Here is a 21962-nt window from a genome sequence, read left to right as displayed (position 1 = left end):
TAATACTATATACATACAGCCTATTTTATTGGGAACATTTTGGTGTCTGAGACAATAACATAAATATTAACCAAATGTTTTCCTTCAATACTCTACATAACAGCGTTTTAGCTTGGGGATTCTCAGTAGTTTTTTTATTTTGGTATACTTTCCTCGCCATCAATATTTTGATCCTGGGTTTAAAGTGAAGTGATTGTCTGATTGAAGCTAATTGTCTCTGTTAATTTTCAAAATGCCCTTAGTAACACTGAACACAAAAAATAAATATTAAAAAGAAAACCAGTTAACAGTGAAAAGGCAAATGAATAGAAACTTTCAATAGTTAAAACCTCATTAGCAACATGTAAATGGATAGAGCAGTTTAAATGTGAAGTATTTATGTTTATGGTAATATGTATCAATACACTTTTTACAATTTATAAACTTCTCTTAATGGACATTGCATTTACTTTTAGATTCTGATAATCAGCAATTCAAAAAGGTAAACAAAGTATTCGGTTCAAATGGTTTGCTATTATAGACTTGGATTTTCTAGCTATAACTTATTTTTAAAATCGAATAATAATTTAAAACAATGTAAATTATATCTATGACTACTTAAAAGTAATAGGTTACCAAAGATTAGAATTACATCTGTACAAAAGTACACAAAAGAAAGGTTTGGTGTAGTTTTAGTGATATATTGGTTCTAATCAGTCAGATTATCACTTTAAATATGAAAATTTAACAGTTTTTATATTAAAAAAATACAATAAAACAAACATTTTTATTAACAGCATGTTCAAATAGGATAAATTAAATGGAAAGTTAGTTTTAAAAACTAATTAAACCCATTTGAGTGTCATGTAACAATATATTGTTTCATATTTCTTTTTTACATTGTACAATTCATAAAAATATCTGTAAACCAATAAAGTAATAAAAGGTTTAATTATGAATCTTATATTAAAAAAAGAACATTACACTGATTATGGTTTCTGTTTGCGTAAAAAACAAGAGTTCCTGAACTCTTCCGACTTAAGAGAGGATTATCAAGAAATACAGTTTCTATAGTTAATTTAATCGACGATGCATCAAACCTTATCAGTGTGGCCTCTATGTGCTCACTCACCTATACCAAAGAGAATTGAGCAAGTGCCAGTGCTGCTGTTGAGTTATATATCTGAGTTCTGTGAACACTATTCAATGTCTCCATTCTATAAATAAATGGTGCACCAAATGTGTCTAGTAACAAGATGTTAAAGAAGGCGATATTGAAATCCGAAAATTAAAAATAACTTGAGACCTGTCTCATCAGATAAACCAAAGTTTAATTTGCACTATGCAAGTGCTGGGGTCACTTAGAAGTGAAGATGAGGATCACAGTGCCATATTATAGTGTAATGTTTTTAGCAAATCAATATAAGAATCAGAAAACATCAGAACAGTTAAAGCTTAAATACTTCTCGACAAGTTTAGCAATTAAATTCTCATATTTTTCTGGCAATTCAATGATACACAATGGTTTAAGAACTACAATATTCAAGGAATATTTTTGAATAAAATTAATCCATTCAGTGCTTAAGAAATATTTATAAAACTGATCTGAAAAAGGTTGCTACATTTTCACTAAATGAACATAGGATTTTCTCAACAAATTTAACATTATGTAATAGCTTAAAATGGTTTTGTATTAGGTAATTGTTTTGCATGCAAAGAAAAAAATCAAGAGAAAGCTCTTATATTTTGATAAAAAGTGACAATGCATTTCATAGCAGAAAATATCTGTCAAAATTTTAATGAATAGTCTGTTTGAAGCATATTTTGTGGAAGTTTCTTCTTATAATACCATTTTTATTTTCTTTAATAGAGTACCAGATTTCAAAAGTACGAAGTTGATTTACAAATTGAGCTCTATTCTCATTGCTAATGTTATAAAACTAATGTCAAAAGATTATAATAGCTGTAAAAATTTACTTCGATATTTTAAAAGAGGATCCAGTATTTAAAAATTCTGAAATGCTTAGCTTTTAAGTTAAATTTTGATAGGCTGATTTAGATAGTCTTGCATAGATAACGTAGTTACAAAATAAGTATTTGGATCAGAAAAGACAATAAATAATGACTTGATAATGTTTGACAACAATCATATTTGATTGGAACTTTCTAGGTTAAAGTCAACTACAAAAAATAATTTTCAATCCAAGTTCTACGATCAACTTCAAGAACTTAAAAAAAATCACTACATTCATGCACTTTTGCATGCACATTGTATTATGATTTTTAATGTTCTTTTTAATAAGTTTTAATGTCACTTCCACTTTAAAAACCAAATTTTATTGCAGATTTTATAAACATGGTGAGTTTTACAAGGGAGCCAAACATCACCTGTAAAAAAGGCAGCTACATCAGCAAACTAAATTTAATAACAATTTGGAGTTTCTAAACATTAATAAATACAAAAGTACTTTAATTTAGTTGAATTTAAGTCTTTATTGAAATAAATCAAATTGTTTATTATTTTATCTTGCTGTGTAGCTTAACCTATCTATATAAAGTTAAATATTTATAATGGATTGTTATATTAAATTTATAGAATATAATGATAAATTTGTCAAGGTTATCCGGTATAAACTCTGTTAACATTAAATATTGCATTATTGGATGTGTAAATAATAAAATTTTAATTAACTCTGAATGTGTGGTGCTAGTAAATTATGCAGTGCTGTTGTTTTATACAGAACAAGAGACATGACAACAAAGATCAATTTTGGTACCAACAAGGTTGCATAATTACAGAAAAAAAATAAAAATAAAAAAAAAAAAAAAAATAAAAAAAACCTGTGACACAAACTATAGCAGCCAAAAAAGCACAACCCCCTTGACTGATAGCCATCAAAGATCTTAAAATCAACATTATTTTCCTATCAGTTTGAATTCTTTTCTAAAGAACCAACACATCACTAGTATGTTTTGTTGTTGAACATATAAAATAATTCGTGCTAACATTCACAACAACCAAACACAGTGAAAATAAATATATACTCTATACAAAGAAAACACTATTTATCTTTAAAAATGCAATATGCTATCACAAAGTTGTTCTAAAATGCATTTTAACCAAAGCACATGAAAAAAGTGTTCACTTCATCATTGCCACTAAGTAGAAGGCCATTACACTCTAGGAGATAATGTAACACGGCTTGGATGATATTAGTGATCTGGAGTCTCAAACAGCCTCTTGAAACTTCTGTAACAAAAGCATAAAATGTTTTAAACACAAAAATGTTGTTTTTTCCTTTTTGTAATTTTTTTAATGTATTGTATTAATAAATTAAAAAAAACTACTTTCAAAAAATTGAAGACAGAAGAAGTTTTACATATTTGCTTACTTGAAAAATAATCAAGTCACTACGAAACAGAATCACGGGTGCACCTTATTCACACACTTGTTCATTGTACACTAATGATTTAGTATTATTTTTTATTATGTTAATTTTTACTTCAAAAACAGTTATGTACTGCATTGATGTTATTGTGTATTTCTGATTAATTATAGAATGTTGATGGTAATGATTAACAAGGTAACAAATATGAATGTATAAATTAAAAAAAATATAAAATGCTATAAAATTTCATAGTATAGCGGGGTTCCCATCCGACCGTGAAAACCGTGAATTTCATTCACTGTGAAAAAACCCTTAAATAGGCCACAAATTTAATTTACATACCGTAAAAATCTCTAGTACTTGTGATTAAATAATTCTACAAGTGTTGCCACCATGACTATGTCATAAGGCCCGGTTCACATGTGAGAATTGCACAAGCCTAATCGCGACAACCAGTTCTGGTGCGCCAATATTTCTAATTATGGATGTCGGCGGATTTGGCTGGATAGGAGTCCATGGATGTGTTGATACCCAGGGGTGCTGACTTATACAGTACTAAACTAGTACTAATATGTCAAAACTGAAAATGTAACATTCCGTATGTATTTAATTTTCTATTTTATAAATATTTTTAATATTGCTCTACATACCATTATTAGGGATAGATTGTTTTTAGGAAATTGTCTACCGTCTGACTTGGATTACTGAATATGAAATCATTGATGACTGGTCAGATATCCAATTCATCCAAAACATCTCGGTGTGCATCAAGAACACCCAAGTTGTTCAATCGCTTATGCCCTATTGTTGATCGGAGATATGACTTCAGACGTTTAAGAGTGCTAAATGACCACTGCTGTTGTGATTTGAACTACTTGGAGAAGATTAATGCACTTCACTACTTCACATAACATTTCTCCAACTGCAGGCTCTTGTGTAATGTACTTTCTTATATCACGCATATTTAGTGATATCTGCTAACATATTCAAGTTTAAGGGCGGGTCTCTCAATGTAATTTTTTTTAAACTCTGTTCATTTTTCAAAATTTGCTTCACCTCTTTACTAAAAGCAAGCACTCTTGATCAACTGCAATGACCTTTGTGAGTCCAGTTGATGCAAACTGCTCAGTAATACAAGTTTTTACAGTTTCACAAACTTCAATACAAATAGCTTTGTAGTATTACTTTAAGATTTTGAAAGTGTGCTGTTAGCTGGCTTCATTGTTTTCATACTTTTTTGGTATACATAGTTTCTAAGGAAGCTAAGGATCATCAACTTTTGTGGAGGCTTTTCTTTTAAACATAATTCCCTAAAGTGTTCTAAACTATCACATCTTCCATTCAATATACAAATCACGCCCTTATATATTTTTCAGATCAGCAACACTTAGATGAGGGCATTGAATTTTTTCATTGACATCCTCTACTGGGTTAATTTCGTAGCAATAAAGATGTAAAAAGAAATAAGTCTTGAATTTTAACATTGACTCAGGGTAGCCTACACATTTGTAACCTGCCTCTGTTTTGTCCTCTAGAGAAAATGTTTCAAAAAACTCTTGAAAGCTCTTCTGGCGAAAGAGGATTAGAAATGCCCCTGGCCACCAAAGTGGACTTCGGTGGTGCCTTCAGTGCCACCTTGCACTTCTGACGAAGGAAGAAAAAAACATCCCTCAAGATGGTACCAAAATTTAAACTCAGATCATGTAAGCGCTCATAAAGGTTAACTTTAACTTTTTATATTTCTAATACATGTGTATTTACCTACTTATATCGTGTAATAACCAGTAGTAGATAGCGACAAGAGTGACCTCAGTATAATACCAAAGTACCAATATTTATTGCTATCAAACTGTGATATCCTAGATGGCTGGATTATTCATCATTTCTTCTACAAACAGTTATACTTTGAACACACCGGCATTCAAATTTCAACAAGAGTGGAGCTAGTATCGGTGGTCGACTGGCAGCCCGTCTGAACCGTCCAATGCTTCCACATTTGTACTACTACGTTGCCACTGTCAGCTGTGACCCAGTAGTAGTGGCAGTGGTTTACGATCCGCATTCCTGCACATTGCGATCGCCAACTCGTGCTCGCTCATGTAAACCGCTCCATTATGTTATTCAATACAGTTATGAATTACTAAAGACGGTTTCACACGGCCCACAAAATACCGATGTAAATGCTGAACTCAGCTTTTTACGCAAACAAATCGTCCACAAATTGCAGGCTGCTCACTTGTTGGATTTATGGAATTGCAAATAATTATTGACCATTGGTGCTTTCACATGGGTGTGGCCGATTTTTAGCACCAAAACGCGCCACGAACGTGTGCTGTAACTCACCTTTGGTATCTGTTGCAGGTTTTCACATCTCAACTCAGCTTGAATACAGGTGTGTTTCATTTCAGTTCTTCAGATGTTATACATTTATAATAGAAGTAGAGTATAGGAATCTGTTGTAGAATCAAGAAACAAGTAAATATTCCACACTTGTTCGTTGAATGTTTTAATAATACACATCTTTCCTAAGCTCTGACTATAGACTGGCAATAGCAGTAGGTAAAACTGAAAGCTGGAATTCAAGATGGGATAATCTTAAAACTGTTTTGCCAATCTTCAGTCTCTTCCACGCTGCCTTAAAGCACAAAACTAGGAAGCATTTATAAATTGTTCTTCATTTATGTTGTCTCAACAAGAACCGACTGCTGGATGAGGTGGGGAAAGGGAACTTGAATCGCATAGAATGCAGAATCTTATGTTGGACGTCTAGAGGGGACCTGCGATTTCGCTGCCACAGCCAACAGCTTTCTTCTGTGTTCCGTTGGCGTTTTGTGGCCTGTGTGAAACTGCTCTAAATCGCACCAGGACTGATCGCTGCCATTAGGCTTGTGCAATTCTTGCTCGTATGAACCAATCCTAGGAATCGATTAATAGTAGGAGCTCTGGTATTATACAAACAACATTTTATGCTCATTATGTAGTAAACCATTCCATTGGACACATACCGTTCCTGTTTGTGTAGAAGCTAAGGTCTTAAATGAATTCCAGTTTTTAGATGCAGCCGTCCATTCCATCATGAACCGTCAATATCGTTAGTGAAATAAGAAAAAGTTTGAAATAGTTTCACCATTCCCCCGTGTTTGAGAGACGAAGTGAAACAAAATACACCTGTATACATGCCTGAGATGCGAGAACCAGTAACAGATGCCCAAAAGTGTCGAGTCCTGGGCTACTGCATACACTTGTGGTGCATGTTGGTGCTAGACACTGAAACTAGCCACTCAGTGTGAAAGAAACCCCAACTTTTTAACATTTTTATTTGTGAGCCGTGAATTTGATAATTAAGATTGAGTGGGAACCCTGTACAGCTTGGCAGTAGTCTTTTCTTTAATAAAATGTTGAACAAATGAAATATTAAAATAAAGTTATTCCTGAATACGTTGAGACTTAAAATGCACAGAGGATATCTAAAACCTTGACTGATTCATTAATTAGTAAAAGACCTTGGTCTATTCTAACAAACTATTAAAGAAATAATATCAAAATTTAAATTGAACATAATAAGGATTTTGTTACAAGAAAACACAATATTCATTAACCATAATCAATGTCTTAAGAGCAACATTAGAATCAAAACACTTCCTGTAAAACAAACCTATCTGAAAAGTTGAATTTTTAGCAAGTAGGAAAATGTGTTTTTACTTATTACTGACAAAAAGACTAAAAATCAAGGATGCAACATTTTTTTTGGTATTTTTTTAGTGCCTTATCAACATTCTTACAAGTCCTGATTTAACTTGCCAACATGTAGGTTGAAATTCTTAAGATTAATTAATTTTCAATGTATTATTAGCATTACGCTTAACTCCCAACAAAGTAGAGCGATCTCTAGAAAATTAGGCATTGTAGCTAATTATCATCTGAATATGCTTAAATTATTTTTCAAATTGAATTATGCTTATAATCTTTCTTTCTTTCTCTATCTATGTTTATTTCTGTAAAATTTACATTTTCTGTTAGTCTACATAAACGTGACCAATTTTAATTTTATCGATATTTTAATTATTATTGATTAGGATACCCAAAGAACATTAAATGTATATTTTTTAACATGTACAACTTATAACCCTTTGAAACACTCATACATAACATATCAAATTAATCTGTAAACAGAGCATACAGTTAAGTTGCACTCCTTATTATACTGCAAAGAAGAACTGTTTCAGTGGAAATCATATGTACATAACCTTTCTTACTTCTTTTTCACTATAATTATAACATAAGGGACTACTGTACCTTCTGAGACTGGAGAACATCAGTAATCCGTGGAGTGCTGATAATGTTACTATATCCAGACATCATCCAGTAATCCGCTGGCATGTTCAGTGTATTTATAACATAAGGAACTACTGTACCTGGTGGAAGGGGTCCTCTGATATTGGAGAACATCAGTGATCTGTGGAGTGCTGATAACGTTACTACATCCAGACATCATCCAGTAATCCGCTGGCATGTTCAGTGTATTTATAATATAAGGGACTACTGTACCTGGTGGAAGGGGTCCTCTGAGACTGGAGAACATCAGTGATCCGTGGAGTGCTGATAACATTGCTACATCCAGACATCATCTTGTACCAGTAATCCGCTGGCATGTTCAGGAATTGCTCCAGCACCTACACAACATTGATTATTTTTTCATTCTTCACAAGTTGGAAATTAGTGTATAGTTTGTTTGAACTAATATGTGTACTACTAGATGATCACAACACAACTTTTTACATAAATGTTATATTCTGTTAAAAGTAAGTCTCCTACTGACTCAGAGAATCATTGTCTTCATGTCCACATAGTAATAATATTGATTAAGACTGCTAAAATATACAGGGTGATTCATAAAAGGTGTGCAATATTTCAGGACTTGATACAGGTCATCAAAAAAAGGAAAAAACTCCATTGCACATGGGTCTGGAAACGTACCGTTTACTGTTTGTCTGTCTGTTTGTGTTTTTTGGGAAAAAAATTACTACTCAAAAACCACTTAACCCTTTTAACCCCAGCCATTCAATCAAGTGATGTGCCAGAAATCCCAAGCCATTTTCAGACAAAATGTAAGGGTTTTGTAAAAAATTCATAACTCAGTTATTTATTAAGATATTTAGGTAATTCTTTTTTTGTTTTACTTCTTTATACATGTAGCTTACAGAAATATACAAATAAAATTATTATTTTGAAAGAAATTTTTTTGAAGTGAAAACTTCTTTAGGCGTGTTGAGCGTTTTGGTAGAGGGTAAAATCCTCGGTTCGCGTCACCGACATGCTAATGATACTAACCTGCATGAAAAAGTCAGTCTCGCTGTGTTTTTTAACCGTAGACTTGGCCGCGGACTACTAACCTGCATGAAAAAGTCAGTCTCGCTGTGTTAAAACTGTCCCGGCGGAGTATGAAAACAGACTGCGAAAATCAGTGACCTTTACGGCTTCCTCTCGCGATTTAAAAGTGAAGCCAATGTCGTACAATTCTCTAAGATGCGTCAAATTAAAGCTCTTAATATTGGCAATCTATTGGTTACATTTTTAAATATTAAAAAAATTTCGAAATAATTTTGATTATTGTTTACATTTTACATAGCGTTTACAATGACAAGAAAAAAGTAGTAAGCGAGGATTTTTTTTATTTTTTGGTCAGACAAAATTTGTCAGCGAGAAAGTTGTGTGAAAATAGATGAATATTTTTTTTGTAATTTATCATTTTTTTAATGGAAGTTTAGTTTAGCCTGTAGTAGCGTATGAAGTGATGAGTGAACGTTTCTGTCGAAACTGTAGTTGGCGCATTGGCTCACTGATACCATATTAACTCAATAAATTAGTTTATTGTGCAATAAAAATACCTTTACGAAAGAACCAAGTTAATTTAACTAATTTATTAGTTTTAAAAATATTGTGGGTTTAATTGTTATTGCAATTATATACTTTATCCGTAGCAATAACTGTATTATTTACAACGGTGTTCAACTCACTGTTGTTCACTCGGTGTTTACTCACTTGTATTCTATATTTAACTAACTATTAATATTGAGCAATTACAACATATTTTTATACAGATAAATGAATAATGAAAACAACGAATATATTTTTAAACATTTTTAATATTTGTACGAATATTTGTATTTAAAATTTAGCATTATTCATTTTAATTATGTTTTTAATATTTAACCTCTTCATCATGAAATGAGTATTATTACGGTATAAGATTTATCTTACTAGCGTGGTAAAATAGATTTCTAGTTATTTGATAATATTTTTTCGTGGATTTTAAAATTGGAAAATTAAAAACGCGTCACATTTACAATTACAGATGTACTGCTACTATAACGTATTGTTAATTACTCTCAACTTAATAGTTCCGTTTTCACTTCTATCGGCAGTCCCACGACTGCTACTGTTTTTTTTTACATACATATACATATATAAAAAATAAATAAAAATGAAAACATTTCAAGTTTGATCATGGAAACCATATAGATAAAAAAATATTTGACACAAAAATACCCATTTACTTTATGATATATTTAATCCTTAATAAAAGGAAACAAAAATTATAGGCCTACCTTATTTACAAGTGGAGTAACATCAATTTTTGTAAAGCCGTGTACATTTTTCTTTTTGCCATTTCTGGGCAAGGCAATGTAACAAGACCTTTGAAATTCACATTACTTAAAATAAACATAAAACCAAAGTTATTTCTGACAAAATAACTAAAAATTTTCATAATCTAAATTTAAAAAAGTTTTAAAACAATATTTACATCACTACAAAATGTTTTAGCACTTGTGGTCATCAAAACAATTGGGGTCACTAATCACATCCACACCATTTGCAACTAGGTTACTAATTAGTGTATTTTCACTTACGGGAGACTTTGAACGATGTCTTTTACTCATTTTGAAATCAAACAAATAATAAACTAAACTTTAACTGCCGTACTTTACACTGCTTTAACCTAAAACTGAGAAGAAAACGGAATATTCACAACCACGTGATATACAGCTGTCTGCAACAAGCGTGAGCAGTCAGTCGAGACAAACTGCAATTATTGCTCAGTCACAGACTGACAAAATACGAAGTCAAACCATTACAAACTAATATATTTCGATGAAAAATATCTTCGTGCACAAGTCTGTGAAATTTCGAAGCATTTGGTGAAATAGGTGGCCAGTAAAGTAATAAAAAGTGCACGTCCGCACTATACGGACGTCGGGAGTTGACGCCATTTTTACGACGTCCGTATTGAATTAATTACGCTGTTTCACACAATTGCCATGTAAGAAAACCCTATACCCAACCATAACGTAGCCCTATTAACATTTTTTTTAAGATTTAAAAACCAGGATTCACAATTGGTTAACAACTTTTTTTAAATTTATCTTAAAACAAATTTAAAAAATAAATATTAAAATTCAGGTTATAATATTGTTCACTATTTTAATAAAGAACCTTAAAAAGTTTATTCGTAAAAATCCACTACATCGTTGTATGTACTTGCAATGCATGGATTTAACCTGTTTTTACGTTTGGTGCTGTAACTCAGTTATTTGTTATTAAATCTTTTTGAAACAAAAATTGTTGAATTGGTAATAAAATACGCTAAAAAAGTTATCCTGGTGAATTTGTTGTCAAAATAACCGTTTCAAAGCTAATACAATTTGAAAATTTTGAACGGCCGCCATTTTGAAATGCAATGAGATATTTGTTTTATTTTTTTCACTGAAAAGGACCAACACTAGGTTAACATAGCTGTTAAGTTTGAATTCTGTATCTTAAGTTGTTTTTGAGTAGTAATTTTTTTCCCAAAAAACACAAACAGACAGACAGACAGTAAACGGTACGTTTCCGGACCCATGTGCAATGGAGTTTTTTCCTTGTTTTGATGACCTGTATCAAGTCCTGAAATATTGCACACCTTTTATGAATCACCCTGTATAAACATATGTTACAATATCAAAACACATAAGTAAGCGATGATGTAAATAAATAAATAAATAAATAAATGTAAATGCTTGCAATATACTTGAGATGAACAAACTGATGCAAGGAATAGAAAGACAACACAAGTGTGTATTTAACCCTTTAAGTGGCGGTTATTTGTGGTCTCAGTGGCAGGCCGTTTTCGGGTAAATTGCCGTGATCGTTAAACTTATTTTTAGAAAATATTGTCTTAAGTGATAACCTAGCAACATTATATATTTTTGTTTTCCTTATGAACTATAGAATAAGAATAAATATGATATTTGGTTCCTTATTTTTATTTTCAGATGAATATAATTGTAGATGTGTAAAGATTTTCTTTTAGAAAAAATAATTTTTAAGTTCTACTGTCCGTCACTTTGAAACTACTGGAACTACAAAATAATGTCATATTCACAGAATATACACAATTTTATTCTAAACAAATTACTTCCTATGCATTTTTTTCTATTTACAAGAACAAAAAAGTTAGATGGAAAAAACTAAATCTATGTACAAACTGTTTTTTTTTTGTTTTTGTTTTTTTTTTTTACTCTGAGTCACTATAATGGGCTTGTTTTTTCCTCCCAGTAGTGTAGGGCCTATAATAGTGGCTTAGTTTGTCATAGCACAGTATATTTCGTAAATATAAAACAGGAATTGTCTTATCACAAACCCCTCCCCATCCTCAGACAGAGGTCAATGTCGAGCGGTCTAGTAGATAACGTGATTACAGAATCTCGCCGCCCGTTCAGCTGGTGCACCGCATTCCTGTACTTTCGTGTTTTACTGTGTGTGTAATAGATTAGTGATGGGTGACACTATGAGAATTTGGGATTTACCCAGGAGCGAAGAGGGGACCATTAGTTTTTTACAAGATCATGACTAGTTGTCTAAATCTAAAATATTCGTGGCGGTCGGCAGTTGTGGCTGAAGGCGGAAATCCACTACACTCACTCATCCTTGATATTGCTGCATTCTGGGCGTCACAGGAAACCCATTAACAATTAATAATCGTTGTAAGTTTATAATTGAAGAGTTGCTTTTTCGTTCTATAATGTTTTTTTCTATAAATTTATATGTTTGTGTTCCTCATACTGGTGTGGTCGGTATAATCCCAAAGTACCCCTACATTTTCTATAACGAACGAATAACCTAAACATTTACCGGTAACACAAACAATGCGATAAACATTAATATACTGACAATAACAGTACACAAAGTCGCCAAACAAAACAGTGACGAGACGAGTAGACAGCTGTTCTCTCGTCTGCCGCCAGGTCAAACGAAAACTGTTGGATTCATTTAGGCCAGCAAACATTAGTAACATGAATACACACTATACTTTATGATGTATATATGAAATTTCATGGAGAATATGATAGTTCAAATTAGGCCTAAAAATAATGGATGGTTTCGGAGCAACAGCCTTAAATGTGAAGCGACGGCTGTGACGGCGCTTGCCACTTTGCGGCGACGTGAATTATACGTCTCAGACGGCGCTTGTCACTTATAGGGTTAACACCTATTGTCACAATCAGACTACATCCATACTATAAAAAATTCATCAACTATTAAAATTAAATCTTAAAAATTAATGGCTTTACTACAAAATGTGTATTGCTTTACATTAACTCAATTTATTTATTTTACCCGTACATGATTTCTTATTATGATTGATTGCCAATTAATGTTTTCACATAGCTATTAGCAATGCATCATAGGCCAATACTGAAAGGTTTAATGTTTTGAGTAAATTATTTCATAATTAGAATCCATTATGACAATTTGTACAGAAATTATTTTCAGAAAATATACTGTACATGTACAATGAATTATTACTTTGACAAGTTAATAATTAATCGTCAATTATTACAAGAAATGGTTTTAAAGAATTGAAATTAATGGTAGAACCTGTTCTACTCAATAAGTTTATACATAGGAAGCAAAATAAAGAAATGATTTATTAGCCCAATATAGAACATAACAATGTTATAGGGCTCATCATGATATAGGAATACAATACTAAATATTAAATAACTAAAAAAGTACTAACCAAAACACTAGGGTCTTATACTGTAGTTAACACTGTATGAAAGTAAGCCATTTTATACTTCAATTGAACTCAGACTGGAAATGTAAATTTCAGTTTAAAACATATATTCTTTAACAACTTTCTTGAAGGTCTTTAATGTTGGAATCTGCTTTTACGCCTAACACTTAGCTCTTTAATTACTTTCAACTAGTAGCCCAACCGATTTACAATTTGTGGGTCTAGAAGTGATTCAGTGTTTTAGGTGTTTCTTGTTACATTTTGTCCTCTAATAGGGTTTTGACAGTTTGATTCTTGAAAGTTGTTCAGTAACTTATATAAAAAAAACCATGACCTGAGTAATTTAGATGCATTTATAAAATTTTTAAGAACCAAAAATAAATAAAAAATTTAAAAGTTGTAAACACTTTTGTAGTTTTTTATTTAAAAAGAGTTGCATGAAATGCCTAAAATTTATGTCCTTTATGTTTTTTCTTTCAGGATACCATATATACATACATACACACATATATATATATATATATATATATATATATATATATATATAGATTTTGTGGATGCATATAAATATCATTTCAATTCCTGTATGACACACAAAAACTTGTACAGTAAATAATAAATGTACAAAGTCTAAAAACAACTTCAAATTTTGCATTCATAGCCTATTAGAACTAGTTCATGGCAAGTCACCATCTAAATTAATGTTCTGCGGATCAGTAGTATAATGTTCATTATTAAACAAAAAATCATCTAAACACCATAATAATCACTAAAGCTTCTTACATTGCTATCTGAATATTTATCTCAGACCATGCTGATCCAAATAATCCTGTTACATATTAAAATCAACCACTTACTTGTGAAGTACGAGGGGTATTAGTAAAATAAGGTTCCCATGATTTTTTTAAATAGACAGCTCTATATTTCTACCTAGTTTTATACATAAATTTAAAACTTAAATGTTAAGCTATTTTCCCACATAATCACAGTTTCTGTCCAAACACTTTTGTAGACGATGCTCCAACTTTTCTATCCCCATGTTTTAGAATTCTGCCGCCAATCCTTTGAGGAATCGAGTAACCTCTTTCTTGACTTCATCATCGGTACTGAAGCATTGGCCACCCAAGTGTTCCTTTAATTTTGGGAATAAGTGATAATCACTTGGGGCTAGGTCTGGGCTGTAGGGGGGATGGCCGATCTTCAACCAATATTGTCTCAACTTTTTCAACAACTCCATCTGAAACTGAAGGCCGTCCACTTCGGATTTCATCGTAAATTTCCATGCGGCCTTCACTGAATTCTCTACACCATTTCCGAACGTGTTGAATAGAAATGCAGTTTTCCCCATAAACTTCGATTAACTGACGATGAATTTCAATAGGTGAAATCTGTTTTGCATTTAAAAAACGTATCACAGCACAAATTTCGCATCTGGCGGTAACAACGATAGGGAGCTCCATCTTCGAAAGCAGCTAGGCCGGCACTGTTGGACATAGCGAGGCGCGAGTGGTATGGATAGAGTGAGGGACAGCTGATGAGTAAGACAGTGTTGCCAGATTTCTCCCAACATATCGCATTCTGTCTCGGCGGCATAGGGAACCTTATTTTTCTAATACCTCTCGTATATTACTTAAACAAAACAAGGAAATTCCTGTTTCAAGAAACAATGAAAATACATCACAGTTTCAGAAATGTTGAACGAAGTAAACACAAACAACTGCCCTGTATCAGACTATAATCCACATGACGATGGCAGCAATAAACCAAAACAGCTGATCTGAAAATTACATTTTTAGAAGTGCATAGAGGCAACCTGTTGTTTCAAAGTCGATTATTTTGATTGTATCATGTATCAAAGTCTATGTTAAGATCGATTTTTATTCGGTTTTCAGTGAAATATTTGGTCCATCATGATATAAGCTGCAGCTACACAGTAGGCAGGACGGTCCTGTCCGGCAAGGCCTCGGGGGGCTAGCCCCACCCTGCATGACTGTGTTAACGGTTAAAGTCTGGTTAGTTTTAAGAACTAAGTTACAGATATAGTGACGTATGTTTGATATATGTTAAATTACTTACCAATTTAGCCTTAGCAGCCTGTGAGTATGTCTCAGTAATATTGTATTCAGATGGATATCCAACTATGGTCGGGCCCAGTACTGTAGCTAAACTGCTAATAGGCATTTTGTTAGCTTCCTTAGATTCTGCGACTCTGAAAAATAAAAATGTACCATGATAATTAAATAGGAAATGATAGGCATGATCCCATACATGATATGCACACAGAAGATTTTAATATGATAAAGGAATGCAATTTTCAGGTATAAACTCATCTTTTCCTATACTAAGATTGAGAACTATATGATTTGGATGATGAATAAATAACATACATAATTTTAACTGTGATAATATAATAATTTCTTAACCCTTTGAGTGCCACAGCGTCGCTAATTTTGACGGTACGAAAAGTGCATAAAGTGCCAGCGTCGCCAATTTTGACGTTTCGTATTTCGATAATATTTTATATAGTACACAATTATTTTGGCCAAATAATCAGACGGCTGTATTCAATAGGTTCCAAACTATCAATAAATACGAGTTTTATGTTCTTTCTCTACTATTTTATCTGCGAAACTTACGTTGTTTGGGTACTTATCAAGAAGCCACTATTTTTGGACGAGTTTTCCTTATCGGGGACAAAATATATTACAGTATTAAAAACAACTGACTTTATTTAACCTATTTTGGAATTTACAAGTTATTACGACAATCAATTAAATTAAAACTATAAGAACAACGTTTTCATTATTCGAAAATGTCAGGTCATTCGTGTGTCTATTTGGAGACGATTTGGAGATAGGAAGCAGGATTCATTATGGAAGAAGGAAAGTATAATGAAGTTTATTTTTATCTCTGATAGGGAAAACTCGTCCAAAAATAGTGGGCTGTGATAAGTACCTGTACGATGATTCTGTCTTCCAGTCACGCGACGTAGCGGACGAGTACCGTGTTGCGTAACGGCCTTTCTTGTTGTTTATGTGCCGATAACCAAGCATTTGAGTAAATACAAAATAAAATAGTAACTTATACAGTATTTTACTGTATTTCTTTACAAAAGTAATGTATGATTTGATTTGTGTTCAAGCGAAAAACTTGAATTTTCAGTGTAAATATTATTAGGGTTATTATTTAGTAAATGTAAAACTTTTATGTAAATATGCTAGCAAGTATTTGTTTCTAAATCTACTAATCATATTAATTTGTGTTGTATTAATGTTTTATTAGATTTATTGGGAAAACTACATCATTACTAAGTAATTTCTAAACTCTGACAAATGAAGTACAGTTTATAAAATGTCGGTACCGGGGTAGCATTTTGTTAATACATATAATGCTATGTTTTTAAAATTCTAGAATAAGATATTACACATGGGTTTTATTTATAATCATATGGCCTTTACCATGGTATAAAGATAAAAAATCTTAAAAATACCGTATAAACACAAATTAGGTCAAAACTTAACTTTTTATACAAAAGTAAAAAACTTTTTTTATAAATACTAAAATTTTTATATTTTTTATAAACCAAATTTTATTTGTAACGATATGTATCATATTTTGCATTTAATAAGAAAAAAAACAACAACAATATGATGGAAATCTGTTTGGTAGTTATTTTACAACAGCCTTTTTCCCAAAAGCTTACAAATATGCGAAAAAACAGCGTGGCACTTTATGCATATGCCTTTGGAAAATACCCGTGGCACTCAAAGGGTTAAATGGTAGATATTATAAGTATTATTTGTTCTTCTTCTCTTAGGGGTGGACTATTGCCATGCAGTTAAGCCTCAAGGACCTTTTGCGCACCCCGGAAGGACACCGCAAGGCCTACCAGTCTATGGTTTCAGCAGTTTCACGAACTGCCGAAAATAACCTATCAGGTCCTCCTGGAGAAATTTACCACCCTTGTCCTAACTACCAAAGATGGCATATTGCTCCCTTGTTATTACAGGACAATCAAAGAGCAGGTGTTCAGCAGTTTCTCCTGTTCATCACACATACTACAGAGCGGATCCTCCCGAAGGATGCCGACTCTATGAAAATGATTCCTCAGGTGACCATGTCCCAGAATCAGACCTATAACCCGAGAAGACATCGATCTACTTAGTGAGAGAAGGTCAGACGCCACCCTAGAGGAAGGCGACTGCAGTACCATTCTGCTCTTTCTCATAACCGGATGCATCTTCCACTTTCTCTCATGATCAGCGCAAACCTATTTCAAGACAGCCCCAAAGGATTCACACCTAGAAATGCCACAGAACGGTTGAAGACCCATCATATTAGATGCTGTGGTGCCCAGGTTGTCTAGGGTATCAGCTCTTTCATTCCCAGGGAGCCCCTCATGACCAGGAACCCAACAAAAAGTCACATTGTTGATTCTGGCAAAGGAAGAAATGACTTGATAGCAATACTAGACAAGTTTGTAATTAAACACACAAGAGTCCAGTGCCATCATTGCTGCCTGACTATCTGTGAAAATATTGATAGTCGTACTCCTATACCACAGACGAAGATTCTCATGAGCACACTCCATAATGGCTGCAACTTCTGCATGAAAGACTGTAGGATAAGGACCCATAGGGACCACCAGCTCCCTAGATGGTCTCACCCCGTCTGTAAACCATTCAAGCTCCACTGGTGGAAGAGGTTTCCTTCTCTCCTGTATTTAGCTTTACAACTTTAAGTATCATCTGTTACTTTCTTTGTATACCTTTCTACACTATAAAATGTTTAACTAATTAGTTATCTTACTATTATTCTAAGAATAACAAGGTATAAGTATGCCACACCACATGTTGGAACACGCTTAGCTAAGGTTACATGCAACATTTAAAATCTATAGTTCATTTCATTCTTGAGATATTCTGGGGACAGGTAGACAGAAAGACAACCATACAAAAAAAGAAGTTAACACAAAAACAATGCATCATATAAAACTCATTCCTGTAGAAATAAAGTTAGTCTTTCTCAACATATCTTGCCACATCATACATTCAGATTTTTGTTCATTAAATTGAGTTTCATATAAATGTTTAAACATATGACCACGGTAATATCCTATTTGGGATAGTTATTACTAAATGTGTTAATATGTCACATGTCTAAATCTCTTATAGGTGTATTGAGTTTAATTACAAATTTATTTATTTTGCTAGCCATTGTGGTTACCCTTAAGACTAATGTAAATGCAATTTGAAATTTGTATTTATTATTTTTTATATTGTAACTGCATTATTGGTGACGTGTTTACTCTTGTAATAAGACTGCATGGACTTGACCACAAATTAATTTAAAGAATAGAATTAGTAATTAGTATATTTAGTGGAATGCAGACAAACCCAATAGGGTTTTTGCATTTATGAATAAAATGATTTGTAATTGTTGTTATTTAAAAGAATAAATAAATGAAAAAAAATTATGTACGGCTGGGAGAGCCAAAGACCATATGGTTTGACTTTGGATCTTAGAGATAAGGTTCAAATCCAGTCAGTAACCTTAGCACTTTTTACTGGTACAATATCTACACTGCTTGTTATTGTATTTGATACGATCATGGTACAGGCCATTGGCCTATGGGAACGAGCAGAATAAGGGTTAAAAAGAGAACGGCTTCTCTTCAAAAAATTTAGATTGCTCCCACTTTCATTGCCATTGCCATTATAAAAATTAAATTTTTCTCGTCTATGTTTTTGTTTTATTAACTAATTATATATATACAACTTGCCCTACTGTCCACACAGTAATTCTGTAAGAACAGAAAAAACTAGGTATTAAAAAACTTTACTTGTTTCTTAAACCTATAAAATTCCTGATCCTTTTTCTTATTTTGCCTTATCTATTCTTTCTTCACTTTAAAATGTTCATTATTATTCGGCAGCAATTTACAAGTCTTACTTGAGCAAGTGAAGAATGACGTAAGCAAGAGTGTCTCGATTGGGCTGAGGCAGCTGCGAGATAGCCTGGTGCAACTTTGATCGTCTCTCCTCCACATTGTGCACCTCTGCAGCTCGTGTGAACTGCCACCAAAGTGCGTGAGTCACAAGCGGTTCCTTCAGATTGCGCAGAAAGTCTTTCATGCAGCCACAGATCACATGGATGTCTATATCGATTAGCCGTGGTACTCCTCTGCATCTCATGAACTTCTCCTATATAGTCACATTGTAAATCACCAAATGTCATATTTATTATACATATTTTTAAACATGCATTGCCTGTATTCAAGAGTGTTCAATTTTCTTTAAAGATAAAGTATTAAAAGCCTACCATTCTTGTTTTCCTTGAAGACTTATTTTAAATTCTACCAACATTAAAATACATTATGTATATGATTTTGCATAAGTAATAGAAAATATTCAATGAGGCAATAAGTCAATCAATGTCTATCCCAAAACATGATCCTAATACAAGTCACTTAGTTCCCGTATGTTTCTCATCAGAAAACATTTGTCACTTAAAACTATGATGTCATTCAAATACATGAAAAGCATATAGATGTACTGTTTATATAACAGGTTTTGTAGTTGTCAGTTATCTAATGACGAGAGTAGAGAAAAAGCCATTCAATAATAAATGTAGTGAATGAAGTAGGATTTTTCTTTTATAAAACAATATAACTTTTAAAGCAGTTGGGAATACATCCCTCTTCACAAGTTACAATATTGAAAAGTGGGTAAATATGTTGAATTTTCGAGACTGCCCACTTAACAATATTTTACAATGAAAATATACAATTTATATATCCACCATAATAATTGTCATGTATGATAAACCTAGCCAAGATATCTGAATTAATCAATATAACTGAATGGTAATGACTCCAATAAAGGAAATTAAAAAAATTACAATAAGAATTACATAACTAACTTTTCTCCATCTACATCCTGCTTTGTCCCTACATGGTACAATACAAATATGGAGCCACTTTTAACAGATTACTAAAGTAAGATAGACAATAGAAGATTACAGCACTATTGAATATAACTATTCTGCAATATTCACTGTACACCACTTCAAATCTACACATATACATTGTGAGTTTAAAGTATGGATACATTATGTTTATTTTTTTATGTATAAAGATGGAGGGATGGAACTTGAGACACCTTTCTATGAAATAGAAGTGAAATTTTTAATCACTGTTACAACTTTGCCCATTTCCTCAAAATGGGATTTTGGAGGGGTGGCTCAAATTTTTTAATGTAAAGAATCATTAAGTGACACCTCATTTGAAAGGTATTAAAACAAGAAGAACAGTGGAAACTACAGGTTTCTATCTCAACCCAGTACAAAATGGCAGCTCATTGAGATTAATTAAAAATTAATTGAGGCAAAACATGAATATGTATATTCAGACGGTAAACAACTTCAATAGACAACCACTTTCCTCACACACTCAAACCTGTTTTACAGTTATTACCTGCTGCAGGGCAGGCCTCCCTTATCTTATAAGTTCTGAGGAACTCCAGTATCATGTTCAGTTTCTGGATGGCATAAACAAAGTTAAGACATGTTTCGTGATACTTTACATTGAAATGGAATGTTTAAATGAACAAGAGCTTATTATGATCCTGATGATGCAATGCTATGTAGAACGTGTAAAATCTTATGATGAAGTTGGGAATTTATTTAATGACACTTATCCCAATCAAAACTCTATATCTCAATCAGGAGTTTAAAAAACAGTCCAACATTTCCAGAAAACAGGCAGTGTTACAGACCGCCCCAAACTTGTACGACCAAATTTGGCTATAAACAAAGCGTTGCCACTTAACGTTTTACAGTCTGTTGTAGAAAATCCTCACGCCTCAACAAAAAATGTTTCTCAAATATTAGGTAAATCTCAAACATCAGTTTGTCAAGTTTTACATGACAGTGGTTATAAAGCGTACACAATTGAAGGGTTGAGTGGAAGAAGGGGGTAAGTAACATTTTTTTCGAAATTGAGTTAGATGTATGGATGAAGGGAGTAAGTGATTCTGTATTTGGTACACTGGGTCCCCATTGTCCTAACTGCAGTAACAGCTGAGATATTATTTAGAATTTAAGGGGTAAGTGCAGAAAAACTGAACTCAAAGTTTGTGGATGAAGGAGGTAAGTGCTTCACTTGCCCCCTTTTTCCACTTAAATTGCACTTACCCCTTCATCCCCTTACTCTGCGCACTTGCCCCTTTTTTCCAATACTCTATGCGCACTTACCCCTTTTATCCAGAACTCTATATGTACTTGCCTCCTTTATCCACTAAGAACAGAGGATTATTGTTGGTTTGTCATCATCTGTGTAGTTGAGGTTAGATGTGAATGTAAACACTAATTTTTGTAAAGCAGTGAAGTATTTTAGCTGAAATGTCACGCAGGGCAGTAATGAAGTGGCAAGCTCCTTGCTCACCCTTATTCGAACTAGATACAATCTTAATATATTGTGACCACATAATTATATGGTCGGATTCTTGCACAGGACAAAATAAAAACTTCTTACTGAT

The 21962-nt window shown here is 32.8% G+C and overlaps 1 protein-coding gene across 1 annotated transcript in view; it reads right to left on the bottom strand.

The window, feature by feature from the left end:
* Positions 1-3028: 3028 nt before the first annotated feature.
* Positions 3029-21962, bottom strand: part of LOC124360135 (rac GTPase-activating protein 1-like) — a 37632-nt gene continuing 18698 nt past the window's right edge. Inside the window, exons 10-13 of the mRNA XM_046813488.1 lie at positions 19378-19628; positions 15502-15634; positions 7917-8041; positions 3029-3229 (exon numbers count right to left, since the gene is read on the bottom strand). Of these exons, the coding sequence (XP_046669444.1) occupies positions 3193-3229; positions 7917-8041; positions 15502-15634; positions 19378-19628 (546 nt within the window). The 3' untranslated portion in view covers positions 3029-3192. The remainder of the gene's footprint in view (positions 3230-7916; positions 8042-15501; positions 15635-19377; positions 19629-21962) is intronic.

This window comes from Homalodisca vitripennis, chromosome 4 (assembly GCF_021130785.1).
Source record: "Homalodisca vitripennis isolate AUS2020 chromosome 4, UT_GWSS_2.1, whole genome shotgun sequence".
NCBI lineage: Eukaryota > Metazoa > Arthropoda > Insecta > Hemiptera > Cicadellidae > Homalodisca > Homalodisca vitripennis.
The sequence above is the reverse complement of the archived record's forward strand: the minus strand, read 5'-3'. Positions and strand labels throughout refer to the sequence as shown.